The sequence below is a fragment of the Semicossyphus pulcher genome, unplaced genomic scaffold, assembly GCF_022749685.1.
Source record: "Semicossyphus pulcher isolate SPU_LCO1_2020_fin unplaced genomic scaffold, fSemPul1.0.p SCAF_52, whole genome shotgun sequence".
Lineage (NCBI taxonomy): Eukaryota > Metazoa > Chordata > Actinopteri > Labriformes > Labridae > Semicossyphus > Semicossyphus pulcher.
Genome location: NW_027211729.1, coordinates 416437 through 433456, shown reverse-complemented (window position 1 = coordinate 433456; position 17020 = coordinate 416437). Strand labels below are relative to the sequence as shown.

At 44.1% G+C, this 17020-nt stretch overlaps 1 protein-coding gene across 1 annotated transcript in view; it reads right to left on the bottom strand.

Moving 5' to 3' along the window:
* slc38a9 (solute carrier family 38 member 9) overlaps positions 1 to 17020 on the bottom strand; it is a 45124-nt gene that overhangs the window by 7483 nt on the left and 20621 nt on the right. The window contains exons 12-13 of the mRNA XM_069682205.1: positions 5044 to 5157; positions 1935 to 2083 (exon numbers count right to left, since the gene is read on the bottom strand). Coding sequence (XP_069538306.1) covers positions 1935 to 2083; positions 5044 to 5157 — 263 coding nt within the window. The remainder of the gene's footprint in view (positions 1 to 1934; positions 2084 to 5043; positions 5158 to 17020) is intronic.

The following is a 17020-nucleotide window of genomic DNA, read 5'->3' as shown; positions in this document are numbered from 1 at the left end:
ATCTTTATCTTGAATCATCTGAAATCTTTATCCTGAAATCTTTATCCTGAATCATCTGAAATCTTTATCTTGAATCATCTGAAATCTTTATCCTGAAATCTTTATCTTGAATCACCTGAAATCTTTATCTTGAATGATCTGAAATCTTTATCCTGAAATCTTTATCTTGAATCATCTGAAATCTTTATCCTGAATCATCTGAAATCTTTATCTTGAATCACCTGAAATCTTTATCTTGAATCATCTGAAATCTTTATCTTGAATCATCTGAAATCTTTATCCTGAAATCTTTATCTTGAATCATCTGAGATCTTTATCCTGAATCATCTGAAATCTTTATCCTGAATCATCTGAAATCTTTATCCTGAATCATCTAAAATCTTTATCTTGAATCATCTGAAATCTTAAATCATCTGAAATCTTTATCCTGAAATCTTTATCTTGAATCATCTGAAATCTTTATCCTGAATCATGCAAAATCTTTATCCTGAATCATCTAAAATCTTTATCTTGAATCATCTGAAATCTTTATCTTGAATCATCTGAAATCTTTATCCTGAAATCTTTGTCTTGAATCATCTGAAATCTTTATCCTGAATCATCCGAAATCTTTATCCTGAATCATCCGAAATCTTTATCCTGAAATCTTTATCTGGAATCATCTGAAATCTTTATCCTGAATCATCTGAAATCTTTATCTTGAATCATCTGAAATCTTTATCCTGAAATCTTTATCTTGAATCATCTGAAATCTTTATCCTGAATCATCTGAAATCTTTATCCTGAAATCTTTATCTTGAATCATCCGAAATCTTTATCCTGAATCATCCGAAATCTTTATCTTGAATCATCTGAAATCTTTATCCTGAATCATCCGAAATCTTTATCCTGAAATCTTTATCTTGAATCATCTGAATTCTTTATCTTGAATCATCCGAAATCTTTATCCTGAATCATCCGAAATCTTTATCCTGAAATCTTTATCTTGAATCATCTGAAATCTTTATCCTGAAATCTTTATCTTGAATCATCTGAAATCTTTATCCTGAAATCTTTATCTTGAATCATCTGAAATCTTTATCCTGAATCATCCGAAATCTTTGTCTTGAATCATCTGAAATCTTTATCCTGAAATCTTTATCTTGAATCATCTGAAATCTTTATCTTGAATGATCTGAAATCTTTATCCTGAATCATCTGAAATCTTTATCCTGAATCACCTGAAATGTTTATCTTGAATGATCTGAAATCTTTATCTTGAATGATCTGAAATCTTTATCCTGAATCATCTGAAATCTTTATCTTGAATCATCCGAAATCTTTATCCTGAAATCTTTATCCTTGAATCATCTGAAATCTTTATCTTGAATCATCTGAAATCTTTATCTTGAATCATCTGAAATCTTTATCCTGAAATCTTTATCTTGAATCATCTGAAATCTTTATCTTGAATCATCTGAAATCTTTATCCTGAAATCTTTATCTTGAATCATCTGAAATCTTTATCTTGAATCATCTGAAATCTTTATCCTGAAATCTTTATCTTGAATCATCTGAAATCTTTATCCTGAATCATCCGAAATCTTTATCTTGAATCATCCGAAATCTTTATCCTGAAATCTTTATCCTTGAATCATCTGAAATCTTTATCTTGAATCATCCGAAATCTTTATCTTGAATCATCTGAAATCTTTATCCTGAATCATCCGAAATCTTTGTCTTGAATCATCTGAAATCTTTATCCTGAATCACCTGAAATCTTTATCTTGAATCATCTGAAATCTTTATCCTGAATCTTCTGAAATCTTTATCTTTAATCATAACTTACTGCAGGGTTATGATGTCATCAGTTATATGTATAATATAAATCATTGGTTATTATTTTTATCAGTGTGACTAAAGGTCTGCAGCCCTCACAGGTATCCCAGTGTTACCTTGGGTAGTGGTTCCCAAATATCTGGCCCATCATTTGGACCCGGACCAGGTAGCCCAGCAGAGGGTAGACTGTGATCATCTGAAACAGCAGGAAGCTCCGAGCCACAAACACCAGCACATCACTGCTGGGGAAGTTATCGAGGAAGTTCTGCGGGGGGGTGCAGTCACTGATTGTTATTACATGGTACTGTATACTCTGGTATATTATACTAATATGATATTATGTATTATATCAATACAACATGTAGACACTACTGGATCTGGATCAGAACCTGAACACTGTCTTGGTCTGAGCTCTCACATTTTAAGGTTCAGTTATACTTGAGGTTTTTATTGCACATGTGCACACTGTAAAAACATGCACAGACATCAAGATGGCGCCGTGTGAGCGGCAGCCACAGCAGCTCTTCCCAACTTTCTGTGATTTAGTCTGTTTATGCGTACTTTGTGTTTTTTTCTGTTTCTTATTTTTTTGACTAGTAACACATTTGCACAATACAACCATGGATGTGCAACTGGTGAGATTACTGGCTGGACGAACTCAGTCCAGACTCGGTCGTAAATTGGACGGATTTCATCTCATCAGAGCAGACTGGAGCGCGAGGTAGAGTGGTAAGAGGAAGGGAGGGGGACGTGACGTATGTGAATGAGAGATGGTGTAACCCTGAGCATATCGGTGTTAAAGAGCAGCACTGCACTAAGGATCTTGAACTTCTCCCCCCCTCGGCCGATGCTGCTGCAGCCTGTGAGCTCATCCACAGTGTAGTGTCTCAGCTGCAAACATCGCACCCTGAGGCCCTCGTCCTCATATCAGGGGACTTTAATCATGCAACACTGTCTGCCACTCTCCCCACCTTGCCACACCAGAGACAATAGAACTTTGGACTTACTGTTTGCAAACACTAAGAATGCATACAGCTCTTCACCCCTCCCCCGCTGGGCCGCTCAGATCACAACCTGGTGAGACTGCAGCCCCTTTACATACCTATGGTGAAGAAACAACCCCCACCAAAAGGTATGTGAAGAAGTGGTTTGAGGAGGCCAGTGAGACGCGGACTGGGATATACTGTGCAGCCCACACAGAGAGGATATTGACAGTTTGACTCAATGCATTACGGACTACATAATCTTTGTGTGGAGAACACTGTGCCCATCAGGAAAGTACAGTATTTCTCCAACAACAAACCCTGGGTGACCCCTGAACTAAAGGCCCTGCTAGAAGAAAAAAAGAGGGTTTGTAGATCTGGGGACAAAGAGGAGCTGAGGAGGGAGCAGAAGGAGTTAAAACAGCAAATCAGGGAATGCAAGGCCAGCTACAAGGCTAAGATGGAGGAGGAGCTCCAGCAGAACAATGCACGGGAGGTCTGGAGAGGACTAAAAACCATCTCAGGACACAGCAGAGGCCACGAGAGGGGGCCTGAAGCAGGAGACCAGGAGTGGGCAAACCAACTGAATCAGTTTAACAGATTTGACTCTGGTTTTAGATATGATCCGCAGTTATCAGAGTTTAATCATGCAGCACAATGAGGACACAGACCTGTCACAGATCTTGCTCATGCCCCTGACTCAATATGGCTACGATCTGTCCGTATTTCAGTGAATAACCTTTATAAAGAATAAACTACACCTTGCTGTGAATGAGTTGAACCGTTGGTGATCCATGTGTAGTTCATCAGAGTTATCACGCCGCGTAGGGAGGAAACAGATGTTAGGAGAGGAGCAGATACGACACAGATCTTTGTGTGTTTCTTATGCTCTGTCCATATTTCCACACACGCTTACTATAAAGTATAATGCCCCCTGGTGAGCCCAAATCTGGATCCGCTGCAGTTCGCTTATCAGCCCGGCATTGGAGTGGATGATGCAGTCATCTACCTGCTGCACAGGTCCCTGACTCACTTGGAGAACACCGGCAGCACTGTGAGGGTCATGTTCTTTGACTTTTCCAGTGCCTTCAACACAATTCAGACTTCGCTGCTCAGGGGGAAGCTAGAAAGAGCGCAAGTAGACTGTTGCCTGGCTGCGTGAACTATCGACTACCTCACCAACAGACCGCAGTGTGTGAGGCTCCAGGACTGTGTGTCTGACATGGTGGTCTGCAGCACGGGGGCCCCACAGGGGACAGTGCTCTCCCCCTTTCTCTTCCCCCTGTACACATCGGTCTACAGTTACAACTCTGGGAGCTGTCACCTCCAGTCGACTGGTGTGAGCTTAACCATCTTCCGCTCAACGGCAGAAAGACGAAGGAGATGGTGATCGAAATCCGCAGGAAGACACCCCAGGAAACTGACTCTGTTAAGGACACTTTATGACACTGTGGTGGCGTCTGCAGTCTTCTATGTAGCGGTCTGCCGGGGAGGAGGGAGCACAGAGAGGGACAGGAGGGCCGGGTCTGTCCTGGACTGTCCTCTGGACTCCATAGAGGAGGTGGGTGAAAGGAGGATGTTTGCCAAGCTGACGTCTATCATGGACAACCCCTCTCACCCCCTGCATGAGACTGTGGGGGCCTTAAGCAGCTCCTTCAGCAGCAGACTGAGACGCCCACCCTGCAAGAAGGAGCGCTACCACAGGTCCTTCATCCCATCTGCAGTCAGACTTTATAACATCAGCACCACTGTCTGATCACAACACTCTGTAACTCACCCACCAGTCACTACATGGCAGCTACTGCACTGTTTGTCTATCTCTGCATATCTCCTGTAACATATTATTATGGTATACCAGACTTTGGTACATATGCTTCTGCATTTTTATTACCTCATCTATACCATGCAGTTATGTCATGTGCAATTACTTCTCATGTGCAATTGTTATTTATTGTGCAATACTGTTGGTCACTTTCCTTATCATCAACCAGATCACCATGATACACACCATGTGTGTTTTAGACCATCCACACTAAGTGAAAGGTGTACATAGTGTATATACTAATTAATAATATTATTATTGTATTTTATTGTCTCTCTGTCTTGCCTTTTTTATCCATCACTTGTTTTACCCTGTCCTTTACTTTGAGCTGTTGTCACAAGTGAATTTTCCCCAGTGGGGATCAAAAAAGTCTATCTTATCTTAGTTTGAAAATAAAAACATAAGAAATGTAAATCTCACTGGTTCGATGCAGTCTTTGAAGAGAGGAGGAGAGGGGAAGGCAGAAAAGATCAGCACCCCTACATACAGGTATGTCACTCCTACCAAGAGGTACGCAACAGACAGGTCCCGCACCTGAACAACACAATATGACACAACACGAAAAGACATTCAGATAAAATTCAGTTAAAGTTACTGACATCACTGAATGTGATGAATAGGGATGGGTACCGAAACCTGGTACGAAATGGGCCCCAGGGCTGAATTATGAAATACCGCAGTACTGATAAACTTCCAACGTTATCAGTTCTGCTTTCAGTACTGGAGGAGGTTTATTATTGCTACAAAAACATTACCTTGCACATTTAATCTCATGAATATATATTTCAGAAAATAAAGCAGTCTTAATTCTGTTTTTGCTTCCGACAGGCTCAGATCGTTACAATAAGTGTCTGACAACACTGTGGCATGTGACCGGTGCCCCATTTAGTTACACTGTATCTCATTTCGCGGCTGCCGGCCGGTGCTCCCTCCCTGAATACTGGATCCACATGGGAAAATAGGGTCTAGGCTGAAAAATCATGAAGTTATCCTTTAAACCCCCCCAAAAAGAACCGATAAGAATACCGTTAAAGTAGCAGATCGTTAAGCAGTATCGATAGGAGTAGTAAAACCGTTAAAATGTTAACGATACCCATCCCTAGTGATGGACGTGTTTCAATGTGATGGACGTGTTTCAGTGTGATGGACGTGTGATGGACGTGTGATGGACGTGTGATGGACGTGTTTCAGTGTGATGGACGTGTTTCAGTGTGATGGACGTGTTTCAATGTGATGGTCGTGTTTCAATGTGATGGACGTGTTTCAGTGTGATGGACGTGTTTCAATGTGATGGACGTGTTTCAGTGTGATGGACGTGTTTCAGTGTGATGGACGTGTTTCAATATGATGGTCGTGTTTCAGTGTGATGGACGTGTTTCAGTGTGATGGACGTGTTTCAATGTGATGGACGTGTTTCAGTGTGATGGACGTGTTTCAATGTGATGGACGTGTTTCAGTGTGATGGACGTGTGATGGACGTGTTTCAATGTGATGGACGTGTTTCAGTGTGATGGACGTGTGATGGACGTGTTTCAATGTGATGGACGTGTTTCAGTGTGATGGACGTGTTTCAGTGTGATGGACGTGTTTCAATGTGATGGACGTGTTTCAGTGTGATGGACGTGTGATGGACGTGTTTCAATGTGATGGACGTGTTTCAGTGTGATGGACGTGTGATGGACGTGTTTCAATGTGATGGACATGTTTCAGTGTGATGGACGTGTGATGGACGTGTGATGGACGTGTGATGGACGTGTGATGGACGTGTGATGGACGTGTTTCAGTGTGATGGACGTGTTTCAGTGTGATGGACGTGTGATGGACGTGTTTCAATGTGATGGACGTGTTTCAGTGTGATGGACATGTTTCAGTGTGATGGACGTGTGATGGACGTGTTTCAGTGTGATGGACGTGTTTCAGTGTGATGGACGTGTTTCAGTGTGATGGACGTGTTTCAGTGTGATGGACGTGTTTCAGTGTGATGGACGTGTGATGGACGTGTTTCAGTGTGATGGACGTTTTTCAGTGTGATGGACGTGTGATGGACGTTTTTCAGTGTGATGGACGTGTGATGGACGTTTTTCAGTGTGATGGACGTGTGATGGACGTTTTTCAGTGTGATGGACGTGTTTCAATGTGATGGACGTGTTTCAATGTGATGGACGTTTTTCAGTGTGATGGACGTGTGATGGACGTGTTTCAGTGTGATGGACGTGTTTCAATGTGATGGACGTTTTTCAGTGTGATGGACGTGTGATGGACGTGTTTCAGTGTGATGGACGTTTTTCAGTGTGATGGACGTGTTTCAATGTGATGGACGTGTGATGGACATGTTTCAGTGTGATGGACGTGTGATGGACATGTTTCAGTGTGATGGACATGTCTCAGTGTGATGGACGTTTTTCAGTGTGATGGACGTGTGATGGACGTGTTTCAGTGTGATGGACGTTTTTCAGTGTGATGGACGTGTGATGGACGTTTTTCAGTGTGATGGACGTGTGATGGACGTTTTTCAGTGTGATGGACGTGTTTCAATGTGATGGACGTTTTTCAGTGTGATGGACGTGTGATGGACGTGTTTCAGTGTGATGGACGTTTTTCAGTGTGATGGACGTTTTTCAATGTGATGGACGTTTTTCAGTGTGATGGACGTGTTTCAATGTGATGGACGTTTTTCAGTGTGATGGACGTGTGATGGACGTGTTTCAGTGTGATGGACGTTTTTCAGTGTGATGGACGTTTTTCAATGTGATGGACGTGTTTCAGTGTGATGGACGTTTTTCAGTGTGATGGACGTGTTTCAATGTGATGGACGTGTTTCAATGTGATGGACGTTTTTCAGTGTGATGGACGTGTGATGGACGTGTTTCAGTGTGATGGACGTTTTTCAGTGTGATGGACGTGTTTCAATGTGATGGACGTGTTTCAGTGTGATGGACGTTTTTCAGTGTGATGGACGTGTGATGGACGTGTGATGGACGTGTTTCAGTGTGATGGACGTTTTTCAGTGTGATGGACGTTTTTCAGTGTGATGGACGTGTTTCAGTGTGATGGACGTGTTTCAATGTGATGGACGTGTTTCAGTGTGATGGACGTGTGATGGACGTGTTTCAGTGTGATGGACGTGTGATGGACATGTTTCAGTGTGATGGACGTGTTTCAGTGTGATGGACATGTTTGCAGTGTGATGGACATGTTTGCAGTGTGATGGACGTGTTTCAGTGTGATGGACATGTTTCAGTGTGATGGACGTGTTTCAGTGTGATGGACATGTTTGCAGTGTGATGGACGTGTTTCAGTGTGATGGACGTGTGATGGACATGTTTCAGTGTGATGGACGTGTGATGGACGTGTGATGGACGTGTTTCAGTGTGATGGACGTGTTTCAGTGTGATGGACGTGTTTCAGTGTGATGGACGTGTGATGGACGTGTTTCAGTGTGATGGACGTGTTTCAGTGTGATGGACGTGTTTCAGTGTGATGGACATGTTTGCAGTGTGATGGACATGTTTGCAGTGTGATGGACGTGTTTCAGTGTGATGGACGTGTGATGGACATGTTTCAGTGTGATGGACGTGTTTCAGTGTGATGGATATGTTTGCAGTGTGATGGACATGTTTGCAGTGTGATGGACATGTTTCAGTGTGATGGACGTGTTTCAGTGTGATGGACATGTTTGCAGTGTGATGGACATGTTTCAGTGTGATGGACGTTTTTCAGTGTGATGGACATGTTTACAGTGTGATGGACGTGTTTCAGTGTGATGGACATGTTTGCAGTGTGATGGACATGTTTCAGTGTGATGGACATGTCTCAGTGTGATGGACGTTTTTCAGTGTGATGGACGTGTGATGGACGTGTTTCAGTGTGATGGACGTTTTTCAGTGTGATGGACGTGTGATGGACGTTTTTCAGTGTGATGGACGTGTGATGGACGTTTTTCAGTGTGATGGACGTGTTTCAATGTGATGGACGTTTTTCAGTGTGATGGACGTGTGATGGACGTGTTTCAGTGTGATGGACGTTTTTCAGTGTGATGGACGTTTTTCAATGTGATGGACGTTTTTCAGTGTGATGGACGTGTTTCAATGTGATGGACGTTTTTCAGTGTGATGGACGTGTGATGGACGTGTTTCAGTGTGATGGACGTTTTTCAGTGTGATGGACGTTTTTCAATGTGATGGACGTTTTTCAGTGTGATGGACGTGTTTCAATGTGATGGACGTGTTTCAATGTGATGGACGTTTTTCAGTGTGATGGACGTGTGATGGACGTGTTTCAGTGTGATGGACGTTTTTCAGTGTGATGGACGTGTTTCAATGTGATGGACGTGTTTCAGTGAGATGGACGTTTTTCAGTGTGATGGACGTGTGATGGACGTGTGATGGACGTGTTTCAGTGTGATGGACGTTTTTCAGTGTGATGGACGTTTTTCAGTGTGATGGACGTGTTTCAGTGTGATGGACGTGTTTCAATGTGATGGACGTGTTTCAGTGTGATGGACGTGTGATGGACGTGTTTCAGTGTGATGGACGTGTGATGGACATGTTTCAGTGTGATGGACGTGTTTCAGTGTGATGGACATGTTTGCAGTGTGATGGACATGTTTGCAGTGTGATGGACGTGTTTCAGTGTGATGGACATGTTTCAGTGTGATGGACGTGTTTCAGTGTGATGGACATGTTTGCAGTGTGATGGACGTGTTTCAGTGTGATGGACGTGTGATGGACATGTTTCAGTGTGATGGACGTGTGATGGACGTGTGATGGACGTGTGATGGACGTGTTTCAGTGTGATGGACGTGTTTCAGTGTGATGGACGTGTTTCAGTGTGATGGACGTGTGATGGACGTGTTTCAGTGTGATGGACGTGTTTCAGTGTGATGGACGTGTTTCAGTGTGATGGACATGTTTGCAGTGTGATGGACATGTTTGCAGTGTGATGGACGTGTTTCAGTGTGATGGACGTGTGATGGACATGTTTCAGTGTGATGGACGTGTTTCAGTGTGATGGATATGTTTGCAGTGTGATGGACATGTTTGCAGTGTGATGGACATGTTTCAGTGTGATGGACGTGTTTCAGTGTGATGGACATGTTTGCAGTGTGATGGACATGTTTCAGTGTGATGGACGTTTTTCAGTGTGATGGACATGTTTACAGTGTGATGGACGTGTTTCAGTGTGATGGACATGTTTGCAGTGTGATGGACATGTTTGCAGTGTGATGGACGTGTTTCAGTGTGATGGATGTGTGATGGACATGTTTCAGTGTGATGGACGTGTGATGGACGTGTTTCAGTGTGATGGACGTGTTTCAGTGTGATGGACGTGTTTCAGTGTGATGGACGTGTGATGGACGTGTTTCAGTGTGATGGACGTGTTTCAGTGTGATGGACGTGTTTCAGTGTGATGGACGTGTGATGGACATGTTTCAGTGTGATGGACGTGTGATGGACGTGTTTCAGTGTGATGGACGTGTGATGGACGTGTTTCAGTGTGATGGACGTTTTTCAGTGTGATGGACATGTCTCAGTGTGATGGACGTGTTTCAGTGTGATGGACGTTTTTCAGTGTGATGGACATGTCTCAGTGTGATGGACGTGTTTCAGTGTGATGGACGTGTTTCAATATGATGGACGTGTTTCAGTGTGATGGACGTGTTTTCAGTGTGATGGACGTGTTTCAATGTGATGGACATGTTTGCAGTGTGATGGACATGTTTCAGTGTGATGGACGTGTTTCAGTGTGATGGACATGTTTGCAGTGTGATGGACATGTTTCAGTGTGATGGACGTTTTTCAGTGTGATGGACATGTTTACAGTGTGATGGACGTGTTTCAGTGTGATGGACATGTTTGCAGTGTGATGGACATGTTTGCAGTGTGATGGACATGTTTCAGTGTGATGGACATGTTTCAGTGTGATGGACGTGTTTCAGTGTGATGGACATGTTTGCAGTGTGATGGACGTGTTTCAGTGTGATGGATGTGTGATGGACATGTTTCAGTGTGATGGACGTGTGATGGACGTGTTTCAGTGTGATGGACGTGTTTCAGTGTGATGGACGTGTGATGGACGTGTTTCAGTGTGATGGACGTGTTTCAGTGTGATGGACGTGTGATGGACATGTTTCAGTGTGATGGACGTGTGATGGACGTGTTTCAGTGTGATGGACGTGTGATGGACGTGTTTCAGTGTGATGGACGTTTTTCAGTGTGATGGACATGTCTCAGTGTGATGGACGTGTTTCAGTGTGATGGACGTGTTTCAATATGATGGACGTGTTTCAATGTGATGGACGTGTTTCAGTGTGATGGACGTGTTTCAATGTGATGGACGTGTTTCAATGTGATGGCCGTGTGATGGACGTGTGATGGACGTGTTTCAGTGTGATGGACGTGTTTCAGTGTGATGGACGTGTTTCAATATGATGGACGTGTGATGGACTTGTTTCAGTGTGATGGTCGTGTTTCAGTGTGATGGTCGTGTTTCAGTGTGATGGTCGTGTTTCAGTGTGATGGACGTGTTTCAGTGTGATGGACGTGTTTCAGTGTGATGGACGTGTGATGGACGTGTGATGGACGTGTTTCAGTGTGATGGTCGTGTTTCAGTGTGATGGACGTGTTTCAATATGATGGACGTGTGATGGACGTGTTTCAGTGTGATGGTCGTGTTTCAGTGTGATGGACGTGTTTCAATATGATGGACGTGTGATGGACGTGTTTCAATGTGATGGACGTGTTTCAGTGTGATGGACGTGTTTCAGTGTGATGGACGTTTTTCAGTGTGATGGACATGTCTCAGTGTGATGGACGTGTTTCAGTGTGATGGACGTGTGATGGACGTGTTTCAGTGTGATGGACGTTTTTCAGTGTGATGGACGTGTTTCAGTGTGATGGACGTGTGATGGACGTTTTTCAGTGTGATGGACGTGTTTCAGTGTGATGGACGTGTAATGGAGGTGTTTCAGTGTGATGGACGTTTTTCAGTGTGATGGGCGTTTTTCAGTGTGATGGACGTGTGATGGACGTGTTTCAATGTGATGGACGTGTTTCAGTGTGATGGACGTGTGATGGACGTGTTTCAGTGTGATGGACGTGTTTCAGTGTGATGGACATGTTTGCAGTGTGATGGACGTGTTTCAGTGTGATGGACATGTTTGCAGTGTGATGGACATGTTTGCAGTGTGATGGACGTGTTTCAGTGTGATGGACATGTTTCAGTGTGATGGACGTGTTTCAGTGTGATGGACATGTTTGCAGTGTGATGGACGTGTTTCAGTGTGATGGACGTGTGATGGACGTGTTTCAGTGTGATGGTCGTGTTTCAGTGTGATGGACGTGTTTCAATATGATGGATGTGTGATGGACGTGTTTCAGTGTGATGGTCGTGTTTCAGTGTGATGGACGTGTTTCAATGTGATGGACGTGTTTCAATGTGATGGACGTGTTTCAGTGTGATGGTCGTGTTCCAGTGTGATGGACGTGTTTCAGTGTGATGGACGTGTTTCAATGTGATGGACGTGTTTCAATGTGATGGACGTGTTTCAGTGTGATGGACGTGTGATGGACGTGTTTCAGTGTGATGGTCGTGTTTCAGTGTGATGGACGTGTTTCAATGTGATGGACGTGTTTCAGTGTGATGGACGTGTTTCAATGTGATGGACGTGTTTCAGTGTGATGGACGTGTTTCAGTGTGATGGACGTGTTTCAGTGTGATGGACAAGTTTGCAGTGTGATGGACGAGTATGCAGTGTGATGGACGTGTTTCAATATGATGGTCGTGTTTCAATGTGATGGTCGTGTTTCAGTGTGATGGACGTGTTTCAGTGTGATGGACATGTTTCAGTGTGATGGACGTGTTTCAGTGTGATGGACGAGTATGCAGTGTGATGGACGTGTGATGGACATGTTTGCAGTGTGATGGACGTGTTTCAATATGATGGTCGTGTTTCAATGTGATGGACGTGTTTCAGTGTGATGGACGTGTTTCAATATGATGGACGTGTTTCAGTGTGATGGACGTGTTTCAGTGTGATGGACGTGTTTCAGTGTGATGGACGTGTTTCAGTGTGATGGGCATGTTTGGTGTGATGGACGTGTTTCAGTGTGATGGACGTGTTTCAGTGTGATGGACATGTTTGCAGTGTGATGGACGTGTTTCAATATGATGGTCGTGTTTCAATGTGATGGTCGTGTTTCAGTGTGATGGACGTGTTTCAGTGTGATGGACGTGTTTCAGTGTGATGGACGTGTTTCAGTGTGATGGACGAGTATGCAGTGTGATGGACGTGTGATGGACATGTTTGCAGTGTGATGGACGTGTTTCAATGTGATGGACGTGTTTCAGTGTGATGGACGTGTGATGGACGTGTTTCAATGTGATGGACGTGTTTCAGTGTGATGGACGTGTTTCAATGTGATGGACGTGTTTCAGTGTGATGGACATGTTTGCAGTGTGATGGACGTGTTTCAATATGATGGTCATGTTTCAATGTGATGGTCGTGTTTCAGTGTGATGGACGTTTTTCAGTGTGATGGACGTGTTTCAGTGTGATGGACGTGTGATGGACGTTTTTCAGTGTGATGGACGTGTTTCAGTGTGATGGACGTGTAATGGAGGTGTTTCAGTGTGATGGACGTTTTTCAGTGTGATGGGCGTTTTTCAGTGTGATGGACGTGTGATGGACGTGTTTCAATGTGATGGACGTGTTTCAGTGTGATGGACGTGTGATGGACGTGTTTCAGTGTGATGGACGTGTTTCAGTGTGATGGACATGTTTGCAGTGTGATGGACGTGTTTCAGTGTGATGGACATGTTTGCAGTGTGATGGACATGTTTGCAGTGTGATGGACGTGTTTCAGTGTGATGGACATGTTTCAGTGTGATGGACGTGTTTCAGTGTGATGGACATGTTTGCAGTGTGATGGACGTGTTTCAGTGTGATGGACGTGTGATGGACGTGTTTCAGTGTGATGGTCGTGTTTCAGTGTGATGGACGTGTTTCAATATGATGGATGTGTGATGGACGTGTTTCAGTGTGATGGTCGTGTTTCAGTGTGATGGACGTGTTTCAATGTGATGGACGTGTTTCAATGTGATGGACGTGTTTCAGTGTGATGGTCGTGTTCCAGTGTGATGGACGTGTTTCAGTGTGATGGACGTGTTTCAATGTGATGGACGTGTTTCAATGTGATGGACGTGTTTCAGTGTGATGGACGTGTGATGGACGTGTTTCAGTGTGATGGTCGTGTTTCAGTGTGATGGACGTGTTTCAATGTGATGGACGTGTTTCAGTGTGATGGACGTGTTTCAATGTGATGGACGTGTTTCAGTGTGATGGACGTGTTTCAGTGTGATGGACGTGTTTCAGTGTGATGGACAAGTTTGCAGTGTGATGGACGAGTATGCAGTGTGATGGACGTGTTTCAATATGATGGTCGTGTTTCAATGTGATGGTCGTGTTTCAGTGTGATGGACGTGTTTCAGTGTGATGGACATGTTTCAGTGTGATGGACGTGTTTCAGTGTGATGGACGAGTATGCAGTGTGATGGACGTGTGATGGACATGTTTGCAGTGTGATGGACGTGTTTCAATATGATGGTCGTGTTTCAATGTGATGGACGTGTTTCAGTGTGATGGACGTGTTTCAATATGATGGACGTGTTTCAGTGTGATGGACATGTCTCAGTGTGATGGACGTGTTTCAGTGTGATGGACGTGTTTCAATATGATGGACGTGTTTCAATGTGATGGACGTGTTTCAGTGTGATGGACGTGTTTCAATATGATGGACGTGTTTCAGTGTGATGGACGTGTTTCAATGTGATGGACGTGTTTCAATGTGATGGACGTGTGATGGACGTGTGATGGACGTGTTTCAGTGTGATGGACGTGTTTCAGTGTGATGGACGTGTTTCAATATGATGGACGTGTGATGGACTTGTTTCAGTGTGATGGTCGTGTTTCAGTGTGATGGTCGTGTTTCAGTGTGATGGACGTGTTTCAGTGTGATGGACGTGTGATGGACGTGTGATGGACGTGTTTCAGTGTGATGGTCGTGTTTCAGTGTGATGGACGTGTTTCAATATGATGGACGTGTGATGGACGTGTTTCAGTGTGATGGTCGTGTTTCAGTGTGATGGACGTGTTTCAATATGATGGACGTGTGATGGACGTGTTTCAATGTGATGGACGTGTTTCAGTGTGATGGACGTGTTTCAATGTGATGGACGTGTTTCAGTGTGATGGACATGTTTGCAGTGTGATGGACGAGTATGCAGTGTGATGGACGTGTGATGGACATGTTTCAGTGTGATGGACGTGTTTCAATATGATGGTCGTGTTTCAGTGTGATGGACGTTTTTCAGTGTGATGGACATGTCTCAGTGTGATGGACGTGTTTCAGTGTGATGGACGTGTGATGGACGTGTTTCAGTGTGATGGACGTTTTTCAGTGTGATGGACGTGTTTCAGTGTGATGGACGTGTGATGGACGTTTTTCAGTGTGATGGACGTGTTTCAGTGTGATGGACGTGTAATGGAGGTGTTTCAGTGTGATGGACGTTTTTCAGTGTGATGGGCGTTTTTCAGTGTGATGGACGTGTGATGGACGTGTTTCAATGTGATGGACGTGTTTCAGTGTGATGGACGTGTGATGGACGTGTTTCAGTGTGATGGACGTGTTTCAGTGTGATGGACATGTTTGCAGTGTGATGGACGTGTTTCAGTGTGATGGACATGTTTGCAGTGTGATGGACATGTTTGCAGTGTGATGGACGTGTTTCAGTGTGATGGACATGTTTCAGTGTGATGGACGTGTTTCAGTGTGATGGACATGTTTGCAGTGTGATGGACGTGTTTCAGTGTGATGGACGTGTGATGGACGTGTTTCAGTGTGATGGTCGTGTTTCAGTGTGATGGACGTGTTTCAATATGATGGATGTGTGATGGACGTGTTTCAGTGTGATGGTCGTGTTTCAGTGTGATGGACGTGTTTCAATGTGATGGACGTGTTTCAATGTGATGGACGTGTTTCAGTGTGATGGTCGTGTTCCAGTGTGATGGACGTGTTTCAGTGTGATGGACGTGTTTCAATGTGATGGACGTGTTTCAATGTGATGGACGTGTTTCAGTGTGATGGACGTGTGATGGACGTGTTTCAGTGTGATGGTCGTGTTTCAGTGTGATGGACGTGTTTCAATGTGATGGACGTGTTTCAGTGTGATGGACGTGTTTCAATGTGATGGACGTGTTTCAGTGTGATGGACGTGTTTCAGTGTGATGGACGTGTTTCAGTGTGATGGACAAGTTTGCAGTGTGATGGACGAGTATGCAGTGTGATGGACGTGTTTCAATATGATGGTCGTGTTTCAATGTGATGGTCGTGTTTCAGTGTGATGGACGTGTTTCAGTGTGATGGACATGTTTCAGTGTGATGGACGTGTTTCAGTGTGATGGACGAGTATGCAGTGTGATGGACGTGTGATGGACATGTTTGCAGTGTGATGGACGTGTTTCAATATGATGGTCGTGTTTCAATGTGATGGACGTGTTTCAGTGTGATGGACGTGTTTCAATATGATGGACGTGTTTCAGTGTGATGGACGTGTTTCAGTGTGATGGACGTGTTTCAATGTGATGGACGTGTTTCAGTGTGATGGGCATGTTTGGTGTGATGGACGTGTTTCAGTGTGATGGACGTGTTTCAGTGTGATGGACATGTTTGCAGTGTGATGGACGTGTTTCAATATGATGGTCGTGTTTCAATGTGATGGTCGTGTTTCAGTGTGATGGACGTGTTTCAGTGTGATGGACATGTTTCAGTGTGATGGACGTGTTTCAGTGTGATGGACGAGTATGCAGTGTGATGGACGTGTGATGGACATGTTTGCAGTGTGATGGACGTGTTTCAATGTGATGGACGTGTTTCAGTGTGATGGACGTGTGATGGACGTGTTTCAATGTGATGGACGTGTTTCAGTGTGATGGACGTGTTTCAATGTGATGGACGTGTTTCAGTGTGATGGACATGTTTGCAGTGTGATGGACGTGTTTCAATATGATGGTCATGTTTCAATGTGATGGTCGTGTTTCAGTGTGATGGACGTGTTTCAGTGTGATGGACATGTTTCAGTGTGATGGACGTGTTTCAGTGTGATGGTCGTGTTTCAGTGTGATGGACATGTTTCAATATGATGGACGTGTGATGGACGTGTTTCAGTGTGATGGTCGTGTTTCAGTGTGATGGACGTGTTTCAATATGATGGACGTGTGATTGACGTGTTTCAATGTGATGGACGTGTTTCAGTGTGATGGACGTGTTTCAATGTGATGGACGTGTTTCAGTGTGATGGACATGTTTGCAGTGTGATGGACGAGTATGCAGTGTGATGG